General features: G+C 39.1%; 1 protein-coding gene across 1 annotated transcript in view; it reads left to right on the forward strand.

Annotated features, from left to right (window-relative positions):
• Window positions 1–24,282, forward strand: part of FAT3 (FAT atypical cadherin 3) — a 652,865-nt gene that overhangs the window by 290,228 nt on the left and 338,355 nt on the right. Inside the window, exon 3 of the mRNA XM_055320836.1 lies at window positions 12,003–12,317. Coding sequence (XP_055176811.1) covers window positions 12,003–12,317 — 315 coding nt within the window. The remainder of the gene's footprint in view (window positions 1–12,002; window positions 12,318–24,282) is intronic.

The raw sequence follows: 24,282 nt of genomic DNA on the forward strand, positions 1-24,282 counted from the left end.
GCTTTGTCCCATCAACTCAACTTTTAGGAGTTTATCCTAAAAAGTGTTGAAAAAAGATGTAGTTATAAGGTTACTCATCAATGCATGAATTATAATGGTGAAAAAACAAAATATGACCCAATTAACGACCTAACCAGTGGGGTCTCATTGAGTAAAGGATTAACTTCATTAGGGCATTTCAATAAATATTTTTTGAGCATCTAGTGTATACTAGGGTATGCAACAATGATGGAACCAAGGAAATTCTTGCACATAGGGAATGTATATTTTCTTGTGTTTGTGGCCTAGTGGCAAGTGGGCATTACTGCTACACGGTCATTAAAAAGCAATCACATGGAACTTCAGTTATTGATGTGGAAAGAAGTTCAGTAAGCAGTGGTCAGTGAGGATTTTCAATGACAGGAAAATATGCTGCTTTAAGGTGACAAGAATATAGAACAAAGGCAATGCACCAAGGATATTAACAGTTATTATCTCTAGGCCATGAGCAAATGAGGGGAAATTTTTAAAAAATTCATCTATATTACCTAATTTCTTCTATAATGAAGTCTTAAACATTTTTTAAAACAAAGCTTTACCTAGTTACCAAATGTGAATGCTCCCAAACTTCATGCTAGGCCAAAGATCCTTCCTTCCTTCCTCTCTTCCTGCTTCTTCCTTCTTCCTCCCTTCTTTCCTGCTTCACTTCCTGCCTCCTCTGCTCCTCTGGATCCATCTATCCATCTACCTACCTACCTATCATACATCACTGAAACATAGGAACAAAAAAGAATTTCACTTCCCCTCAGATACCAATTCCTTTGTTTGCCTACCTTTGTTATCAGAAAATAGTTCTAGGTATCTAATCAAAATCCTTTGTACTGAAGTTTGTGCTTCCTTCTTCTTCTAAAGAAATAGAACCTGGCTAATTGCCACCCTTCACATAAATGTAATAACCTCCATGTGTTCAGACACTTAACAGAATTTCTTTTTCACTTTCTTTCCTGGGTTGTCTGAGAGCATTTTGCCATTGCTTTAGATTTCAAACTTCTGTTCTAGTCAGCCGTGAGGCTCTAGATCATTGCCCTGTGCATGTTGGTTATGCCAATTAGCACAGACCGCAGAAAGGGTTTGAGGCTGGGAATAATCTGGATTATAGGAAAGGAAAAAACAAAACAAAATAAAACCGAATGCCAGCTGATGTGTTACTCACAGCTTGGTCCTCTTTCTGCTTCCTATTTTCAAACTGCTAGTGCCTGGTGCCTGCTACCCAGACTAGAATTACTGTAAAGAGAGAACAGGTATCCATTTTTTTAATCTATTAAAAACTGGTCCCAAAGTGTTTGCTTAAAAAAAAAATCAAGTACCGCATGTATGTTTACTGAGCCTCCAGAACTTCATAGCCAGGGAGGCTTTCAAGCTTGCAGCTAAATTTTAGAATTCTTGAATTCCAAACAGACCAGGAGAGCTGTCAGCTTGAATTAAGCCCTTTGCCTTAATCTTAGCTCTCCAGCTTCCAAGTCTTGGGAAAGAATGAGGAGAGAAGGCGGCCTGTATTTCAGGACATAATTGTTCCCAACAACTGTGTTGTGAGTTTTTCTTCTCCTCTTGCAAAGATGAAAGATCTCTAATCAATAGGAGTCGGCATGAAGAGGAGGGAACAGAGTAGAACAAAAGTGTCCAGGCTGCATGTGAATCCATGGACTAGAGCCCACAGAAAGGGAGCGCCTTGCTTAGGTTTTATCTGGGAGCCTGAGGCTTTGAATCTGACTGCCCACAGTGTATACCTGGGAGCAGTGCCGCATTTAAGTGCATGATAACATCAACTGATGTCTTCATCAAGCTTTGTTTTTGCTTCAAGTCTTGAGGATATTAACATGACACCATGTGCATGCTAGGTAGCAAAGGGAGCAACCCCAAACCAGATGTAAGTTCTAAGAAAATTTGTCTTTTAAATAGGATAATTTGCAGATGAGGCTTTGAATTTCAGAGCCAGTTGACTATCAATTCTGCATATATATTAGAGAAGTCTAAAATCAATGACAAATTCATTTTATTTTGCTCACTGATTACAGGGTAGTGAAAATCTAGTTGACTTAGGTTTTGTTTGTTGTTGTTTCTGTAATGTGGGTATTTTTCAGAGCTCTGTCTATGAAGAGCCAGATATCCCCAACTTGCCTGCATCTGCCAGACATCTGCTATCCTTCATTTACTTACTCAGCATTTATAACGTTCCCTAAGATAAAGGGACAAAAAAAAGGTGCTAAGGAAGAGGCAGAAGGGGTGAGTCCCAGCCCTGGCCCTCTGAATGAGAAGGTTTTCTCTGAATCTGAAACCTCCTTGAAAAGGTGAAGAACAGAGAGGTCTATATGTGGAGGCAGGGGACAAAGAAGCATCATGCATGTGCAGATGTACACAGAGGCAGAGGAGTAATGGACTTTCAAGGAATGCTCGGTCCTCCAATTTGCCTGGTCTCAAACCAATCCAACATTGGAGAATCTTCTGAGAAGACATAAAAATGGATTCTGAATAATACATTGCAGCAACTTTTAGAAATTGAGGAAAGGAATGAAACTATTGAATTTCCTATTACCAAAGAGCTGATACCAACCCACTGCAAGGAGCACAGGGGCATGGAATTGCCTTCTTTTTCATGATAATGGACACATGTGGATAGATCAGCAGGCAACTTCTGTAATGAAAAGAGTGTGTGACTCCTATTCAGTGCTCTAGATTCCAGGCCTGACTTTGCCACTTGATTAGCTGGGCGATTCACTTAAAATCACCAATTTAAAAAGTACATTAAAGTGTGTGTTTAAATATATTATATATCAAGTATGTGATATAGAGGGTACATAAAATATATGTATATGTTCACACTGAAATTCTAAGCATTTTAAGCATCTAAGTTAAGATTCTCTCCGCTCACAATTTCTCTGTTCATCTTGCCTCATCCCATTTCAGCTCATCAGGGTTGTACGTATATTTTAGACTGGTAGCAATTATAGATATAACCACAGTAGTGCATTGAGTGACCCTGGCTAGGCCTATGAGGATAAAATCCCCATTCTTCCTTAATTATTACCACCCTCTGCTCAGAACAATGGTCCCTGTTAAGGCATTAAGAGCCTTATACAAGTCCAGGGATGAATAGGAACAGAAAGAAAAATAGTATCTCTGTGATCCTGCTGCCAGCAAGCAAGGGTTGGATAAAAGTGGTTATGGATCCCATGAAGGAATTCCATGTGTTCTCAGAAATAACTCCAGTAAGAGTTTGATTCTTGAAGGAATAAGCAATATAAAAATGCCCTTAGATGCTAACAACAGGGGAGGTTAGCTGAAGGGTGCCTGAGAACTCCATGTACATTTTTTTTTACCTTCCTGTGAATCAATCATTACTACAAAATAAAAACTTAACAAAAGTGTCCAATGCACTGAGAATTGGCAGTTAATATTTTGACTAATTAAAAGTCATAATTAAACATATATGCACAAATAGACCTCATTGAGGGCATCTACAGTGAATATGCTATCAAGGTTGTGTTTTTTTAAAAGATTTATTTATTTATTTTAGAGAGAGAGAGAAAGAGCACAAGTTGGGGGAGGGGCAAAGGGAGAGGGAGAGAGAATCCTCAAGCAGACTACCCCCTGAGAGCAGAACTGGATGTGGGGCTCATCCCAGGGCTTGATCCCAGGACCTCAAGATCATGACCTGAGCTGAAACCAACAGTCACTCCCTTAACTGACTAAGCCACTCAGAGGCTTTTTTTTAAGTTGTTTTGTCTGTTTGTGTGTGTGTGTGTGTGTGTCTGTGTGTGGTGTTTTGTTGTTGTTGTTGTTGTTATTTATTTTTTTTTTACCTGTCGCAGAATCTGTATTATTTACTTTGGTGAAGGAATGTTCATCATGTGATAAGCTCACTACCCCAAAGCATTCCCTGAACCAGTTGAGAGCTATTAGTAGAGCTACTGGGGGTGTTGGGGTGCATTCTTTTGGGGTTAGATGTCATTTGAGACCTAGGATGTGGCATATGGAGATGTGGCTGATGAGCAACTCAGCATATAATGGTCACCTGATTATGAACAACTACACACAGTTTTTCCTTTGAGAACTTATTCAATGAGAACAATATACACATATTTTTTCTAATATTTGTGTCTAAAAAGGAACAATTACAGCTAAATGCACTTCATGCGGGTCTAATTCTAGTTTAAGCTGTACGTGGTTCTGTAGCAATTAATTACTGTTTGCGCATCTGCCCATACAATTAAATATTAAGATGCCCAAATAATTCCAGTCCTCTGCTACCTTTATTATACAGCAAATAATGATGAAAGAGGAGAAGAAAAAAATTTATAAACATATCTCAAAAACAAAAAATCATTTAAAAATCCCAACTGTATTTGTTTAAAGATTTTATGTTTTTATTTATTTAAGAGAGGGAAGTGTATGCATGGGGGGAGAGAAGCAGAAGGAGAGGGAAAAGATCTCAAGCAGACTCCCTGCTGAGTACAGAGCCTGGCACCAGGTTCGATCTCAGGACCCTGAGATCATGACCTGAGCCAAAATCAAGAGTCAGATGCTTAACTGACTGAGCCACCCAGGTGCCCTCAACTGCATTTTTAAAGACTTTATTAAATGACATTTTCATAAATATCAGCATAAAATTTGAGCATCTCAATTGCGTATACTTGAAGTGTTTCCATGGTAGATGAAAATGTGAGGGATAAGATGTGTCCCCATCTGGGATATTTTACCTGAGTCCTTTCCACTGAGCTGTACTACCTGGAGCATGCTAAAAGCTCACTGTGGATAGTTTATCTTTTGAATAAGATTTATTATTAATCACCCATTTCTACCCCCACTCAGTGCACATTTGTGAATGGACAGAGCTTTGTGTCTTCTTGATTCAGAGGCAGAGATGGGGAGGAAGAAAGGACTAGAAGCCTATGTGATATTGTGAGGACAGAATTCTTAGACTGGGGAGGAAACACCCTGGAATGAGGGTGTCCTCTTCTGATATCTTATGAAGACCTCTCACAGGTGGTTTGCAGACTTGATCTGTATTATTCTGGGATGTGAGCAGGGGTGCAGATAGAAAGAGCATTCAAAACTAGAAAGGGATGGGACTTTTGCCTCAGTGGGAAGAACTTCGTATTACCTGAAACTCCCTAGTAAATAGTGAGAGCCCTGTCACCAGATTTCAAGCAGAGGCTGGGTGTTCAGGTCAGAGATGTTGTGGGAAGGCTGTTTTCATTAGTGGTCGGTAATACTGAGTGGTCTTTGAGGTCCCTTTTGTGTCTGATCAAGTAAGGCTGACTTATCTCATCAGTAGGTAAACTAATTTACTGCTGATTCGGTGTTAGGAACTAAATGCTTTTATGAACACATATTTATTGTGTGCCTAGTATATGCCAGACACTGTTGTAGGGAGTGAGACTGTATAGCAATTAAGCAACCAGACAGAGACTCTACTTACAGGCCTATTTTCTGTAATGGGCAGATAGAAGGAGGCTCCTTTCTGGAGATCAATGCTCCAGAACTATGTTAGCTAATGGACTAAAAATATGCATATCCTTATACACAAAACCGACTCTCTTTGCAGAGAATCAATACTGTTATTTTTTAAATATTCTATAAGGATAGACTAAGAAGAACCTTTTTAATGATTTTTTTTACAACCAATATGGAGAAGTCAACTAGAAAAGTCTAATATTACCTTAATATTGTTTGCTCAGTTAATAACTCTGTCAGAGGGGGGAAAATCTTTGGACATGAAATACTATGTGGATTTGATATCTATATGGATTAAGAAGACAATATAATATTTTGGTTAACAACTGGTCTCAAGTTTGACAGACCAAGTTTTTAGAACTGGATTTTCTATTTATTGGCTGAGTGACCACTGGCAAGTTACTTAACCTAAACCTGCTTCCTCATCTCTAATAAGGAGATAAAAATAGTAGCAACTTCATGAGTGCTTGGTACTAATAAATACTTGCTGAATGAATGAAAGGGTTTAGAGATGTTAATGAATAATGCATTTATTATACCTGTCATAGTACCAGGCACACCGTGATTAGTGATAAATATGGAGGTGTTGGTTGTGATGACAAGGGTTGTAAAACTGTTCCTATTTGGAGATGATATGGTCATATATGTAGAAAACTCTATGGAATTTATAAAAAAAACCATTACAACTAATAAGTGAGTTTAATAAGGCTGCAGTATATAAAATCAACATTTAAAAAATCAATCATATTTTATATATGAACAACAAACAAAATTGAAATTGAAATTAAAATAATAACATCATTACAATAGCAATAAAAAACATGAAATGTCTAGGGATAAATTTGACAAAACATGTGCAAGACCTGTATACTGAAACTATAAATAGCATTGTTTAGAGAAATAAAAGAAGACATAAATAAATGGAGAGATACACCATTGTCGTGGATCAATGGACCCAAAGTTGTTAAGATGTCAGTTCTTTCCAAAATGATCTATAGAGTTAACATAATCCCTGTTAAAATGCTAATAGATTTTCCTAAATTTTATATGAACTCTAAAGATGATTTTCCATTTCATATGGAAGCACAAAGGATCTGGAATAGCCCAGACAACTCTGAAAAACAAGAGCAAAATTGAAAGTTATGCTTCCTAATTTCAAGACTTACTATGAAGCTACATTAAATAAGACAATGTGATATTGATGCAAACATAGCAAAATAGATCGATGGAACAAAATAAAGAATCCAGAATTAGACTCATACATACATGATCAATTGATTTTTGACAAAGATGCAAAAGCAGTTCAGTGGAGGAAAGATCATCTTTCCAACAAATGGGAACCATGAATACCTACCTACAAAAAAAGAAAAAACCTCAACCCATATTGCACCATGTATAAGCATTAATTCTAAATTGATCATAGATATAAATAGAAGACCTAAGACTTTTAAATTGTAGAAGAAAATGTAGGAGAAAACCTTTGTGACCTTGGATTTGGCAATGATTTCTTAGATGCACAAAAAGCATGATCTGTAAAAGAAAAATTTAAAAATTGCTTATCATTAAAATTAAAAATTTCTGTTCTTCAAAAGCCATAATTAAGAGAATGAAAAGACTAGCTGCAGCCTGGACAAAAAAAACTTACAAATCATATATCTGATAAAGGACTTTTAGCCATATATAAAGAACTCTTAAATTTTAGTAATAAGAAAACAAACCTCAGTCAGAAGAATGAATAAACAGTCTGAACATTTATCCAAACAAGATGTGCAGATTGAAAGTAAGCACTTTTAAAGATGTTCAACATCATCAGGAGGATGCAAATTAAAACTACAGGCTAGGGGATCCCTGGGTGGCGCAGTGGTTTAGCGCCTGCCTTTGGCCCAGGGTGCGATCCTGGAGACCCGGGATCGAATCCCACGTCGGGCTCCCGGTGCATGGAGCCTGCTTCTCCCAATGCCTGTGTATCTGCCTCTCTCTCTCTCTCTCTCTCTCTCTCTCTCTCTCTCTCTCTGACTATCATAAATAAATAAAAATAAAAAAAAATAATTTAAAAAAAAATAAAACTACAGGCTACCACTACATAGCACTAGAATGTCTAAGGCAACTGATCATGCCAGGTATGACACAACTGAGGATATACAGCAACTGGAATGTCCTATATTGACTGCTAGTGGGAATGTAAAATGGTAAACTCATATATTTGCCATGTAATATAGCCGTTCTACTCCTAGGTGATTACTCAAGACTAATGAAAGTACTTATGCATAAAACTTGCATCTGAAGGTTCTTAGCAGTTTTATTTGTAATATCTAAAAACTGAAAGCAACTGAAATGCCTATCAAGTCAATGGTTGAAACAAATATACAATGGAATACTACTCAAAGATTAAACGAAGTGATGCATTGATATATATAGATGTAGATACAGGTATATATCTCAACATAGAAGAATCTCAAAATAATATATTCTGTGTGAAAGAAGCCATTCAAAAAGAGTACATACTACATGATTCCATTTCTGTAAAATTCTAGAAAATGGAAATTGATCTGTTGTGACAGCTAATCTGGGTTGCCTTGGAGTAGGGAGCATTTTTAATTGGGATTAAAAATGGGAAGGAGAATACTTTTGGGGATTATGATTATGTTTGCTATCCTGATTGTGGTAGTGGTTTCATGGGTAACAAAACCTACTGCATTGTTTATTTTATACATGTGTAGTTTACCATTTGTCAGATACACCTTCAGTTTTAAAAAGTAATGTGTGACAGTTGTCACAAAACTAAGGGCTCACGATGTGGTTTTGGTAATCTTTGGCCAACCTCAAAAGTGAGTTTTTTTTTAATAGAAAAGGTCATGTGGGTTTACATTTTTAGTTATGACCATATAGGTCATAATTAGCCATGAGAGCATAGTAGGATGTGAGGAAATCCTGTCCTTGGGCATTGGTTGTATTAATCTGATTAATATGGATCCTTGGATGAATCTTAAAAGTAATTTTTAGCACATTCTTTCATTTTGTCCTCACAATTTTGGACCATAAGACTGATATCTGAACACTATGTTCCAAGATACTCATTTGCACTTCTAGATAGTGAGTAAATATAGCCATAGACATTTTATTTTAATGAGAAAGAATTCTAATTTCTAGGGACATGTCTGATCCTTTATTTAAAAATAGAGTAGAATATTCCACTTACATATTTTAATTGGCATTAGTGGATGCCTTTTATCCAAGGACTTCTCAGAATCATTTAATGTCCAAAGCCTGTAATATACCATCTTCCCGTTTGACAGGTGCAAGAAAAAGGAATTAAGTGATTTCCAGGGATCACAAAGCAATTCTTCAAATCTGTATGTGTATGTATGTGTGAGAGCATGCACACATGCACATGTGCTTATGAGTGCATGTGAGTGCAACAAGTGCGTGCGTGGTAGGTGTTCAGGCAAAGCATAAGCAAAGCTGACCCAACTTCTTTGATTTTGTTGCTTGTTGTGTTATGTCCTCTTTTTAGTGGACTTATTTTACTGTTTCCTGAATAGCCCAGATATTTTCACATAAAGGTATGTCATGAGCAAGTCACAAAGGCTATATATGCAAGAGTGCCACACAACCAGAGAAAAGAAAAAAATCCAACACATGAGTCCATATAAAACTTCTCTCCTCTTCAAATTGTCCCTTGCTGTAGAGTGTGATTACTCTTGACAAGGCTTTTTGGTGTTGCCTTAGATTCACACCAGTATAACATACTCAGCATCTACTATGTTGCAAGTATTTTGCTAAGCTCTTAACATACATTTAATTACATGATCACCACAACACTGAGATATGAGTAGTAAAACTAGGCTAGCTTGGTTTAAACACCTTTTCCAAGTAATACTGTCTAGGTTTGAAATTGGAGCATTGAGGCAGGCTGACTTCAGTTCTACAATTAGCCATGCGACTTTTGGAAAGTTACCTACTCACATTTGAGACTTAATGGCTCATCCATAGAAGAGAATTATAAAGCTCATATTATAGAGGAGTTATGTTGCAACCTCACAGCACATTATAAATGCTCAGTAAATGCTATTCTACTTGCCTCCCACCCTCTTCCGCTAGGTTTTTTGCCCTTCCTAGTATATCAGTCCAAACCAGATGAAACCTGGCTGTTGGCTATGCAGTTTTCCCCTCAGAGCAGATCTTCTCATGAGAGATCTGTCTTCTCAGCAAGACTATGAGTCCCTTGAGATCTTCTCTGTTATTACTATTCCTCCAATGTCTAGCACAGGGGCCAGTGGATGCTTGTGAGTTGAATTGATAGGTCTCATGCAAGATGTGCTTCCCAGCATCTCTAGAGCATTTTTTGTAACCCATACACTGCATTCCAGATCCTACCAGCCTACTTTTTGTCTCCATTCCAGAAACTGCTTTGTTTCATGGCACTTGACTGTCCTCTAACTTGAAGAGCTCTAATTCCCCTGGGGTTCAGTGTCACTTGTATCTGCATGGCGGCTTAGGGCTTTTACTGCTGTGAGTATTCCAGGAAACTTGCCATGGTGTTTGTGATAGACCTAAGTCCTGTAGGTATGCTCACATTTGGCCAGGTCTCTGGCCCTCCAGTGTCTCCAGACCTTAGTGTCATGTTGACATTCTGCTCTATCTCAGTCCAGTTTATAAGGATGTGTGTTACTCATTTAGTCAATGGACACAAACCAGTATGTTTATAATCACTGTATTTTGCTCTTCCTGTTTTCTTCCTACCCTGTTATCTGCTGTCTATTCTTCTGATGCCATATTGGCATCTCTATTTTGACTTCTAGGTAACACCCATGAATCTACAAGAAATCCAATATGTTTTGCATATTCCATTGAGAATATTTAATATCTTTTGTCAGGGTGCCTAGGTGGTTCAATCGGTAGAGCATGTGACTCCTGATCTTAGGATGTAAGTTCGAGTCCCATGTTGGGTGTGGAGATTATTTAAAAATCAAGTCTTTAAAAAAAAGTTATCTTTTGTTCCATTGCATAACCCTATGCAGGGTTCTTTGCTGGTTAACTTTGGAGTTAGAACTTCACCATCACTTAGGTTCCTTCCTTTAGAAGATTAGCCATTCTGAGTTTTAGGCAACTTTGAGTATTCTGACCTATTTCTGGACAGATGCCCTCCTCTGTTCCAATTGCTATACTTGGCATTTTGCTTATATAGGGTCTGTAGGCCAAACTATATGCCTAATACAGTCTAAAGTCTGATGGGAATTCAGAGGCTAGAGGATTCAGTCCAGAATTGGAAAACTATTTCTTGATTTTTTCCATGGCTGTATTTTCAGGTATAAAAATTTACACAGGGACACCTGGGTGGCTCAGCAGTTGAGCATCTGCCTTTGGCCCGGGGCATGATCCTGGAGTCCTGGGATTGAGTCCTGCATCAGGTTCCCTGCATAGAGCCTGCTTCTCCCTCTCCCTATGTCTCTGCCTCTCTCTCTCTGTGCCTCTCATGAATAAATAAATAAAATCTTTTAAAAAAATAAAAGTAAAAATAAAGATTTACACAAATTGCATGCTTTCCACAAGTATCCTGACTACTATAAGAGATTTTATAAGCTAAGCCCAAGTTTTCCGACCCCAGTGAAAGTGCTTAAGAGCTCCTGTAGCAAGTTTCTGTAACCCAGTGTTTTGGGTGAGTGCTGTGAAGATAGAGCACTGTGTTTTCTCTCTGGCTTTTCTGGCAGACACCTGATTTCCTGGTTGGCACTTGTTTCTACCCTGAAACGGGAAAGTTGAAGGGAGGAGATTGGGCATTTTTCTGCTCCTAATTTAAAATAATTGTCCATGAGTATCTCTCAGATACTCAGAATTTATTTAGAGCCCTCTGTAGGGTTCGTTACATGGTAAAGATCATTCAGAAAGTGTATCGGTCTGGCTTCTTCTCTCATTCTTTTGGAATAACTGTGACATTGGATTTTCAGGGAAACGATGTGAAGGAAGCTTATTACATCTTTGCATACAAAATATTTTCCATCCTAACTGGCAAAAGAACATTTGAAAGGTCTTTTTCATTTTTGTGAATGAACAAATAAAATAATTTACCCTGGGAGAGCTTTCGGTTGCATAAGCAATGAACTCAATATCAAGGTCAAATGGAGATACTGACCTGATAGTGCCCTGACTTCCCATGCATCTCTGGAAGTATTTTGACCTCTGGCCTACTCTCTTCCCATCACTCTCTATTGTCTTCTCTCTGTTTGTGTGTGTGTGTCTATGTGTGTGTGTGTACGTGCATATGTATTGAGATATCCCTTCCACCAAATTCAAATAGTCTTTGTGAATGTTATTATATTTCTCAAATGGTAGGATAGCTACTTAGTATGATTTTGCAGAAAATAATTTTCTTACATAAAGAGAAACATCTTAATTGGGTCCTACATTAAGGATTTTTTTATATGCCAAGATTATTTAGCGAGGCCCCCCTGAATTGGGGACAATTTACTTAATGTTTTGCTGTAGCAGTCTCTCTGCTTTTCTTTTAGGAGTCATCTCTACTGCAGACATTCTTGATCGAGAGACAACGGGTTCATACTGGCTGACCGTGTATGCCACAGATCGGGGCGTTGTTCCGCTTTATTCTACTATTGAGGTCTACATTGAAATTGAAGATGTGAATGACAATGCCCCCCTGACCTCAGAACCTATTTATTATCCTGTTGTCATGGAAAACTCTCCAAAGGATGTATCTGTCATTCAGATCCAAGCTGAGGATCCTGACTCCAGTTCCAATGAGAAACTGACATACAGGATTACAAGTGGGAATCCCCAGAATTTTTTTGCCATCAATACCAAAACAGGTAAGGGAATGCTCATATGACTTTTTTCCATTGGTTGCCCAGCTTTTAAACCCATCAGCCTGACACTTGTTTATTTAGATCATTTTATCTTTCCCCTGACTTATTTTATGATGTAGAGAACAACATTATTCTTTTTTCTGTGGGTAGTTTCTGAAAAGGCGACCATTCTACTTGGTGTATTTTGGCTGGTGTGTTTTAACTTCAGTTGAGCCAAGGTGAACTGATCTAATAGAAATTAGAGGCTTTCACAAAAAGCTTTAGATTTACTTTCCTCATAATAATAAAAGTGGTTCCCAAGCCACTCAGAAGGCCAACTGTCCCCTTTGTCTTTCTTGGGAGGGAAAAAACTGGCCCAGGCTGGGTTCTGCGGATAAGCTGGCTTTGGGACTCCTTTACTTCTAGGAGCTTCTCCTTTGCTTGACTTTCATCTAGCTTGTTGTAAATGATCTCCTGTAAGCCTTAAATTTAAGCCCCAGATTTTTTATGATTCTTGTAGTACCCGTGAGTGTAGTGTCAATATTTAGAAGAATTTCCAGTGTCTCCATTTTTACATAAAATGTACCACCTTTAAGTTTTTGGGTCTTTTGCTTAAAAAAATTTCTAGAAATTGGCCCTACAATTTGTTGGCTAAGGCTCAGGCAGGGAAGGTATCAAATTTGGAGGAACGCATTCTGAGACAATTACATATACTTGGGAAGGTCTCAAAGGTTTCTTGCTTTCTTGTGATTTGCCTTGTTTAATCTGAAAAAGAGAGTCAAACCCTCAGTGAGAGTTGTGGCAGATAGAGTTTGATTGAATTAATTGGAATTTAGAAGAATGCAAAAAAGACGGCATTGCTGTTTCACCCTGGGCAAGTGAATTGACAGTGTCAAAAGCTAGACTATTTGATGTTTGCTGGTGCGGACATACTCAGGTTTCCTAATAGAGTTGATAGTTATTTCTTTTGTCGATGTTTGTTAAAGAGGAAACATACAGCTGACCCCATGTATTTTATAGATGTCAGATTCCCATGAACATAATTTGGAAAGGATGCCAAGTTTTAGGAAATAATTGATTTTCTCCAATTATAAGTATGTTAGTCCTCTTGTTAGGCGGACTCTCACATTTTAAGAGTGTTGAATCAGGAGTTGACTTGCATTCCATTATTATACAAAGAGTGGTCATCCACTATCAAGGTCATATTGAAGCCTGCTGGAACTTGAAAGAGAAGACTTGGGGATTTGGAGACTAGCTCAACCTTTCAGAGCTGTGTTAAGTTGGATAAACTGCTCAAGGACCTGAGCTGGGTGGAAAGCCCCTCCTGATTCACTTTCTCACTATAGCCAAGGGCTCTGTGGAATATGGTGGCAGAGAAATGAACTCTGATACTTCAGAAAGTTGAAGGAGAGAGAGGATAAAGACAAGAGAAATGTCACAATAAAAACATAGAGGGCACAGATGTCTTCACGTTTCACAGACCTTGTGGAATGTGAACCCCACCCATCACCTTCTGCCTTCCTTCTAATTCCATTGCTACTTGAGTCATTCATAGTGAGCCCACCACCCTCTTTTTTAGAAGTTAGAAGACACTGCAGAAAGGCGGTTTCAATTCTTCTCTTCCTCTTCTGACCACTGAAAAGATTTTAGAATAAAGTCACATGGAAGAATTTGGGTTGGATGTGAAGAATGTAGGCTGTACGTTACATGCAAAGAAGAACATAGAGACTCATGTAACTGAAGCTGTATTTTATGCAGATTTTAGAAGTTGGCATGCATTTTCAGAGACTCTTGTATTATCACAATTTAGCCTATCATGCATAATAATAGCCTTAATTACATTTATAATTTCTCTGTCCTTGCCATAGATTTTAAAAAACCATTTGTGCCAGGAATGACATTTTAGACTAACTTTTCTAATTGTCTAAAAGAAATACATAGCATTACTTTGTAATTCTCAAGCACATGATAAGAAAACACTAGATTTTGTTTGTTCACTTATTCACTCACTGAACATTTATTATTGTGCCTACTAGTTTCCAAACAAAATCTAGTAACAGTTACAAACGTATGATATGGGTCCCAAGCCTTCCTGGGACCCAAAGGTACATGAAATTAACAAAGTGACTAATATCTATTACACAGCAAGGATTGTTGCAAGAAAAATAGGAGTCCTATGTGAAATGCTTAGCATAGTGCCTGAAATATTGAAAATGCAATAAAAGGTGGTACCCCATCTTGACTTCCTTACCTCTGCTTATGGACACATCATTCATTCTCCCTAGACCTCAGGTTCTTATCTGTAAAATGAAAATGATACTGCTTACTACATAGGAGGTTTATTTATGAAGACAGAAAGTTGTAATGTGTTTGAAAGTTGTTGGTAAACTACAAAGCTCTGGAAGAATCATGTTACCACTATACTTATTTCTGTTAAGATTCACAGAACCGCAAGCCTGGTGTAATTCTTGTGAAGCACCTTGCTCTGAGTATAACGCTGCCAATGAACAGTCTGTAGTCAGCTCTCAAAACTCTCTACAGAGACACTTCACGCTTTAGCATTTCTTCCTGTCTTTCTAAACCCATTTGTCTGAAATAGTTATGTTAATGTAACATTCTTTATTAATGAAGTGGGAGATGCATCCAACCAATATACTTATTAAAGATCTTTGCTTTAGATTTTTTCAACTTGATGTAGACTCTAGTAAACTGACCTTTCATTCCTTCCTTAATGGTCGAGTTGAAATTTATAGTTTTGTTTTGCTTTGGCAATGTGATACATGATAAATAAGATTTAATGATTTTTAATGCATAGTCAAATAAAGTCAATACTTATGTTCCACAGCTTGCGGAAGATAACGGATGTCCCAGACCCAAGAAGGGGGAGAGATTGCTCTACTGAATAGCATTCTCTCCCCAAAATGCTATTTTTTCCCTACCAGACCTAAAACCACAGTAATTTCTACTAAAAACTCAGTAATTTCTGTGGCTAAAGAGTAAAAACAAAAGCTGTACCACTCTGAGGTCCTTTCTGACCTGTACAGAGAACCCATGCTAAGCAGTTGAATTCAATCCAGTGCAGTTTCTTTGTGTATGTATGCCTCAGCTCATAAGTAACCAGAGCCCTACCAAAGTGTTCTGAGCTGGAGACACCCAACAGGCTGGTGTCCACTTGCCTCTTTGGGTGAACAGGAACGCAAATGCTTGCTTCTAGCCCTTGTAACAAAATCCAAGGTGGCCATTAACTAGTTATCCAGTCTCAATTGGGGAACAGGTGTGAGTAGTTCCTCTAGGGTTTTAGAATGTTTATTTTAGTTCTATCTATAGTATGGAAACTACTTAGCCCAGTACAAGCATGCCAGCATTTAGTAGAGCACTCACTCACTAGATTTTAGCTGTTGGTGTTACTATTATTAATCATCCTGTATTTCCCACTAGAATAAAGTTTATGTAAGTGGCACATACGGTACTTCACAATTCCGCTGTCTTTTGAGGAAGGCATACTTGAAAGGCAGCAATGTTTTTCCTCATTACATATTGTATAGCACTGGAACCTTCCATTCAGGCTTAGAAAGTGTGTTGTGCACTATTGTCTACTGCTGTCTTAGACCTCAGGTATTGCAAGATGGCAGATATAACAGAGGCATGAGATGGTTTCTGCATTCAGGGAATTTATTCTCATGGGAAAAATAGGACCATCACACATACAATGTACTTTAGCAAAGAATGTAAGGCAGTTTATAAGAAATAAATGGTCAAACTCTGTGGAAAGGGTAGCATGTCAGAGGGGGCCTGGGGCAAGGACTTCTCAGATCTGAAGTGGGCCCGGAAGAATGGGTCCATCTGCAGAGAGAGAGAGAGAGAGCCAGAAAACTACCTTGGGAATATAAACAAGTTAAACTGACCTTGAAAGCCCATCTGCTGCTACTTAAGCTAGTTTGAGAGGCATTATACCATTAGAAAAAGAATTTTAAAAGACTCGCAAGGGATCCCTGGGTGGCACAGTGGTTTAGCGCCTGCCTTTGGCCTAGGGCATAATCCTGGAGATCCGGGATCGAATCCCACGTCGGACTCCCGGTGTATGGAGCCTGCTTCTCCCTCTGCCTGTGTCTCTGTTTCTCTCTCTCTGTGTGTGTGACTGTCATAAATAAATGAAAAAATTAAAAAAAAAAGACTCATAAATGCCTGGAGTGTTGTAAGACATTAGAAGTAACAAATATGTATCTCTCTCTTTGGTGATATTTGGATTTTTATTTATTCGTTTTTTTAAAATATTTTTTAAAGATTTTATTTATTTATTCATGAGAGATACAGAGAAAGGCAGAGACACAGGCGGAGGAAGAATCAGGCTCCATGTAGGGAGCCTGATGTGGGACTCGATCCTGGCATTCCAGGATCACACCCTGGGCCAAAGGCAGGCGCTCAATCACTGATCCACCCAGGCGTTCCAATATTTGGATTTTTAAAAGCCTTGAGCTAGGGATCCCTGGGTGGCGCAGTGGTTTAGCGCCTGCCTTTGGCCCAGGGCGCGATCCTGGAGAGCCGGGATCGAATCCCACGTCGGGCTCCCGGTGCATGGAGCCTGCTTCTCCCTCTGCCTGTGTCTCTGCGTCTCTTTCTCTCTCTGTGACTATGATGAATAAAAAAAAATAAAAGCCTTGGGTTATATATCTTTCTTTTGGGAGGCCAACTTAATACTTTTGGAGGGAAAAAGACATAAGTAAAAAGATCCCTTTCTGTTTTCCTTTGCCTCTGCTCAGCATACAACCAGGATTAGCATATGCTGCACTGAAAGCCCCTGTCTATGAAGGTGATCCTTGCTTTTTCCAGATCTTCTGCCGATCGATTATCTAGGGCATTAGGCTTTCTGAATTCCTCCCTGCAGTGTGACATATGTCTCCTTTTGGTCCATGCTTTGGTCACTGGCATCTCCATCTGTGTTTGAGTGGTGAGAAAGCTGAACTCCCTCTGACTTTCTGTGAACATCTTGGGATAAACCTGACTGCAATATGCTTTATGTGTGGGTAGACTAGCTGCACTGCCCACCACGTGGGTAGAGAGGAAGAGTTCCTCTTCATAAGTGTGTTTGCTGCAGAGGTACCTCAAATTCTACCCTCATCCATTGGTATCTTTGGATTTAGACATTTTTCCCTATTTAAATGGGAGGGATAGCTTATTAAAATACTGAACATCCTCTGTTTTTTAATCAACTCCAAATACTATCAGCATGTCTTTTGGCGTATGGCATAAGACATAGTGGGTAAATAACCAGGAAAGGTAACAGAAGGAAAAGTCTAAACCACACTTCAACATGATAATAATCACTTGGCTATCTTGTTAGGCTACAGATTCCTGAGGTGGAGCATTTCCAACAAGTTCCCAAGGGAGGCTGATGTTGCTTTCCTGGAGAACTTAGTTAGAAGGCTCTAGACTTCAGTACCCAAACGAAACAAAAGAGGGAGGTAACACTGTGCTGAGAGATTTACCTGAGGACAAGGTAGCCCACTTTATAATTTATCCATTCACTCTTGCCTCACATTGCTGGAATTTTAAGGTGTGACTATGCATTCCAAGTAGTCTCTTTACCCACCCCCCAAATCAGCTCTCATAACCTGGCTTATACTTTGTATTTTATGAAGTGGAGAGAAATGAAAATCCACTCTCTTTAATCATCCATGAAGAAAATATCACTGATTCGTAAGACTTGTGGTTAATAAAAATCTGCATTATATAATGTTTGAATGCAATTGTATTGTTTCCAATTATATGGAATGAACCAGAAGTTCTTCCTAAGTGGAGGTCAGACCTATTTTAATGAATAAACAAACATTGGATATTAGTATGTCATTATAAAAAAAGGGTTAGTTCATAAGATAGTGGTACTCAAAAATAATTTAGTATCTTAAGTAACCTAATCCTTATCTTTATGCATGGCTCTGTTTGTTGGTAATCTGCTTAGGAAACTACCTTTTCCTGGAAACCAGAAGGAAACCTTTTGTGTATAAAACCAGAGATTAAAAAGAAAAAAACACAAGGTGAGGGACAAGGGTACAAATATTGGTGCTTTTTCTTCAGCTTGAATGCTGTGGCAATCTCTTGTTACCGTCTCTTATTCCTTATTCCTTCCTAATGGAAAGCTAAATTCTCCTGAATGGGTAGAAATGGCCGCTAGATGATGAGTTGATATTCATAAGTACAGGCACAAAGCAGATAATGTAGCGAATGAGTATGTATGAAACTGTAAATCACCCTCGCTCCTTCTTTCAGCCATGAAAGGAGGCCTTGTCCTATAGAACATTAAATTGTGTTCATTTAATCCAACAAGTCCAGTAGAACAAATCGGGCTCATGCAGATTTATCACAGGGGGGTTATTTAAATTCAGCAGTGACCTTTGCATCCCTGTGAATGTGCTCCAAATGAACAAGGACAAAGGGAATTTTCCTACACTGTCATTACGTTCCCTGGGAGGCTGCGGGTTTCCCCATTTGATCAACTCACAAGTATGGGCTGGAAGGATGGGGGTTGGGGATTATGAGGGTGCAGAGGGCTTGGTCAGGGCTGGCCATCACAAGGGAGAACATGGTCTTTCCTGTGGTGGACTCTGGCTCTTCTTCCTGTGGCTTGATTTTGTCTGTGTGCTGGTTAAGATCGTAAGGGCTAATTTCAGAGTTTCTTAACCTCAGTGCTGTCAACGTTTTGGATTGGACAAGTCTCAAGGTGGGGGCTGTCCTCTGCATTATTGAGTAGGACAATAGCTGTGACAGTCAAAATACCTCCTGGCATTGTTGAATGTCTCCTGGGGGTTGAGAACTGATGAATGAGTATGGAATATTTTGTAGGATTCTTTTCCATATGGCCCTTACCAAAGCATCCTGTACAAAATGAATGACTGGGTTTGAAGGTGTGATGGATTTGTTAACCTTAAAAAAAAAGTGTGTACATCTATACCTATATCTACATATATTTATGCATGCATATGTATCATTAATAATACAACGAAATAAAAATGGAAAGAAATCTAGAGCTGCCCTCTGACTCTGGGTTCTTTGTTTTTTAAAGGCTCTCTGAATGCTTGAAATCAAATCCATTAGGAAAAGAACAAAATAATAACAAATCTTCAAACATAATAAATGTGCATACAGTTATCTTTTTCTCTGCTCATTATTTGGAGAGGATTTGGCTGTAACAGAATTTTTGTTAGAGTCAGTTTTGAACAGCATTTTTCAGAAGATAGCATGAAGAAATTATTTGAGGTTCCCAGGGTTTATTCCCTTAAAATACTTTTACAGCTCCAAATCCTATTTCTGCTTAATGTCAGCCTTCTGATGGATAAATACGGGGATTGTTCTTTCCTTGAAATAAAGGTAGATGAAAAAGAAAAAAAAATCCTTTCGCTTCCACTGAGGATTCTGTGGTCCTGTACCTAGATGAAGGCTCTCTGAGGTCTTTGGCATCCGTTGTAAGTATGCAGTGTTCATTCACAAGACCAGCCGACTGGTAGATTTGTGAGGACTTTGACTGGTGTCCCAGATCTCCATCTTTAGGTACAACATAGGATTGGAAAGACTTAGTGAAGTGAAAACTGGTGCCCCATTAATAATATGAAGGAAATCATTGACCTGCCCCTGCCCCTGCCAAATTAAGTCAAGTTTCAATGGACAGGATTGCTAGTTGGGCAACAGTATCTGTTTCACCCATTTATGAGATTCAGATCTTTGAGTTAATACAACTGTTACTTGGAAAAAGGATTTTATAAAACTGAATGACAATCAGGAATGGGGAACTTTGGTAAAAGGACAGAGGACTGAGCAGGCAGTCCTGGAGGGAAGAGAATGATGCTGCTGCCTGGCTCGGGACCCACCAGTTGTGTAAGAGGCTCAGAAGTGCCTCCCAAGGGATGAGGTGTTGGTCATTCAGTGGGGCTGGTGGTCAGTCTTCCATGTCGCTCCCTGTCCTGCTAACCCACCAGGAAGGGGCATGGAGGAGGGGTGGCACTCCTAGATACACAGCCAGCAGCTGCTGGCAAAGCTGCTGCTGAAAATTACTGAGAATTATTTGGGAGGGTGTAAATAAAGCAGATGATGGAGTTGTATATATGTATATATTTTTTTAAGAGATTGATTAAGGTCATAAATTTCTCTTTTATTTCGTCTATCTGGGCATTAATTCCACAGCACTAATTTACTTCATTGGTTTATTACTTTCTTCTGTTCTGAAAGAAACAGTGAATTTTAATTGAAACCGCTGCTTGCTTCTCTACATTCTTCGCCACCATCATTAGGGAGACTCCTGGATACTGCCTGGGTGTGTGCTTTCTCTCCCAGATATGTGACAGGAAGGTGAGAAGAGGAACCTTCTCCAAAAGCACAGGTCTGCTCTGTGCCCCCAGCCATGCTGGTATCATCTCCCTTAGCTTAAGAAACTGGAGCCCTGGACTCGTGGGCAACTTGCCAGGGTCACCCAGCTGGTCGGCGCAAAACTAGGGTTTGTCTGATTAATGATCCATAGTGCTAAAGACAAAGGCTATCTAATTTGAAAAATGGGAGCAAATTCAATAAACACTTTAATGAGCCTAGAACTTTGGATCTAGGAAATCTTGCAGATGATTAGGTGCACACTTCAAAACAGGTGTCTTACAGGTTGAATTGTGTCCTCCCCACCCTAAAAAGATGTTGAAATCCTAATTCCCCTGTGCTCATGAATGTGATCTTATTCGGAAAGAGGGTCTTTGCAGATACAATCAAGTTAAAATTCGGTAATACTGGATTAGGGTGGACTCTAATTCAGTAACTAGCATCCATATTAGGAGAGGAAAATCTAGACACAGAGACACAAACACAGAAGACAGCCATGTGAAGTTGGAGACATAGGAGTAATGACATCACAAACCAAGTAATGACAAGGACTGCCAGCAACCACTGGAAACTAGGAAAAGATAAGGAAGGATCCTAGAAGGCCTAGAGTCCTCAGAAGGAGCATGACCCTGCCTACACCCTAATTTTGGACTTCTGGCTTCCAGAGCTATGGGTGAATAAACTTCTATTGTTTAAAGCCATCCAGTTTGTGGTACTTTGTTACAGCAGCCCTAGGAAACTACTATAAGATGCAGTCTCGGGGTACAGATGGGAAGATTGAGCTCTCATAAAGGGCTGAGGGTAGTGCGGAGAGGTAAGGGTCACAGATCCCTAGTTCAGTGCTCTGCTTACTAGACCAAATATTAAAACTTCTAGCAATTTTTATGCTAGTCAAGCCTGGCATTAGTTAAATAGTTTGTTTTTATTTTATTTTGCAGTACTTATGTTCTACTTAAGTTTATTTATTTGGTAGTTCTGAAAGGGCTAGGGGTTTTGATGAGAAACTGGTGTGACATTACATCACTCTGAGTATTTCAGGACTTCTGGAAGATCATCCTCTGATGGTGCTCTCATACTCCTTGGGGCCTGTGGGGCCACATGGAAGTTACTCTTGACTGGCATTCAGTGTCCCTCACAAATCCGGATCTCATGAGTCTTGTTAATTTTGTCATTTCTTAGTCTTTTAAAGCCGATTCTCTGGAAGCACAGTTCCTTCAAAGTACTGAAAGTTTCTACATGAGAAGTTACTACCAGGTGAAATGTAGTCTCATCATTAACCTTGAGAGCCAAAGTCCAGTTTTAGTATTGTTACCACTTTATATTCTGGCCTTGTGATTTTCTGTCATCTTTGTATGACTTTGTTCCTAGCTTCTTGACATTCTTACAAAAAGATATATGTGTTTCAGAAATCTATAAATTTTATTAACCTAGAGGTAGATTATTCTAGGAAAGCACATGAAACTCTAACAAAATTCCAAAACCAACATGTAGTAAGTTATTGATGGCAGTCATGTCATGTTTTTTTAAAAGATTTTATTTATTTATTCATGAGAGACGCAGAGAGGGAGGCAGAGACATAGGCAGAGGGAGAAGCAGGCTCCCTCCGGGAAGCCTGCTGTGGGATTTGATCCTAGGACCCTGGGATCACGACCTGAACCAAAAGCAGACACTCAACCACTGAGCCACCCAGGCATCTCGGCAGTCATGTCATGTTGTTAGAAACTGACAAATGTTTTTTAAGCACTTTGCTATGTGTTGTCATAGTTAGGCTTCATAATAACGCTGGAAAGGAGAGAAACCAAGTGGAGTAATGCTCAAGAGCTTGGACATTAGAATCAGATGTCTTTGCATATGAATCCCAACTTGACCACTCCTTAGCTACGTGATATTGGGCCCTTTACATAACCTCTCTGAGCTTCAGTTTCTTGTTCTGTGAAAATGGGAGTAATGATAGTAACTAATGAATTGGCTTGCCACCAAGATTAAATGAGTTAATACGTGTAAAGTAGCTTAAAAAGTACTGAGTAAACTCTCAATAAATGTTAAATGACGATGTTTTCATGGGTAGAATGCTTTAGCTAAATCAGCATCCACACTGTATGGTTAAGGCCTTAGGCGGTTGGTGATATCAAACTACAAATAAGTATAACACTTTACCTATCAATTAAGTTTTCATCTTGTGAGACTGTCCCTCTGCCCTGCTGACTTCCATATATGTGACTAGGTTGTGGCTGAAAAGTGGACTGTGATGGGGCTCTCCTAGAAGCCCCTCTCTCTATTTTAGATATGTCTACTTCCCAAGAATAAAATAGCAAGATGCCTTGGAAAGAGCACTAGTAGTAGTAGTTGGGTTATCCAGATTTTTGCCCGACCACTGCCACTAACTTCTCTTAGAGCAAGTTTACCTTATTTCTGTAGGCCTCAGAATCCTCATCTGTCAACAAAGAATCAGAACCTGAGTCAAAAGCATCAACATCTCACGTGCTGACACTGTTTTTCCCCATCACAGACATCACTAATTGATTATAACAGCCTTCCGTACTATGCCCACACTTTGCATCCATTTCAACCTAGCACTGATGGAGAGTTGGTATGAGAAAGGATATTTATTTGCTGTGGAGGGTCCTGAGACCATCTCTAACTCTGACTAAGTCCTGGAGTCTATCAAGGACCATGTCACTATAGAAAAGGAATATATGTATGGGAAAGACTATGTAGAAATAATTATCCAGGACTTGGTGACCCTGAGAATGTGAGAAGTGAAGAGTCCTCTCAGGGAAGATACTTTGTTGTAAATAACTTTAGAAATATCTGACCAACCTACAAGATTATCCCTTTTTTTTCTGAGTGTTAACCCTCAACCCTTATTTCCTTGATACTAGGATCGATAGTCTCTCTTCCAAGAATTTGTTGCTGGGATTCAGAAGTAATCTCTGGCTGTGGCGAACTTGAGGAGCTATAAAACTGAGGACTGTAGGGGAATGCTGATCTCTCTCCAAAATTCATATGTTAAAATCAAATCACCAAGGCAATGCTATTTGAATGTGAGGCTTTGGGAAATAATTACATCATGAGGGTGGAGCCACACCCTCAGCAATAGACTGAACACCCTTGTAAAAGAGACTCCAGGGAGATTGTTCTCCCTTTCTGCCATTTAAGGACACAGATAGAAGGTGCAGTCTTCAACCAAGGAAGTGGGCCTTCACTAGACATCAAATCTACTGGCATCTTAACCTTGGGTTTCCAGACTCCAGAGCTATGAGAAATAAATTTCTGTTGTTTATGAGCCACCCAGCCTCATAAACATGGTATTTTGTTATGACAGCCTGAATGGACTAAGACAGTAACTGTGTGCACGAAACAGCTGACAGACAGACAGACAAGCTCTGATAGGCTTGATCCTAAGGACTTTCTGATGGCTGGGTCTGGTATTAGTGAAACTTAGCTGTGCTCTTTGCCCTTAAGAACATACCTTGTAGTAATAACACATAACTGCCATCAGAGCTTGAAATGGGTTTCTCTTTATGAAAGGAAGGAGCCATAAGAGACTATTGCTGTAGAAAGCCAAGCAGGGGAGAAGCACAGAAAGAATAAATGTTCTCTAATATTGGTTGATGCACAAAGGCTGAAAACT

This window comes from Nyctereutes procyonoides, unplaced genomic scaffold (genome assembly GCF_905146905.1).
Source record: "Nyctereutes procyonoides isolate TBG_1078 unplaced genomic scaffold, NYPRO_anot_genome, whole genome shotgun sequence".
Classification (NCBI taxonomy): Eukaryota; Metazoa; Chordata; class Mammalia; order Carnivora; family Canidae; genus Nyctereutes; species Nyctereutes procyonoides.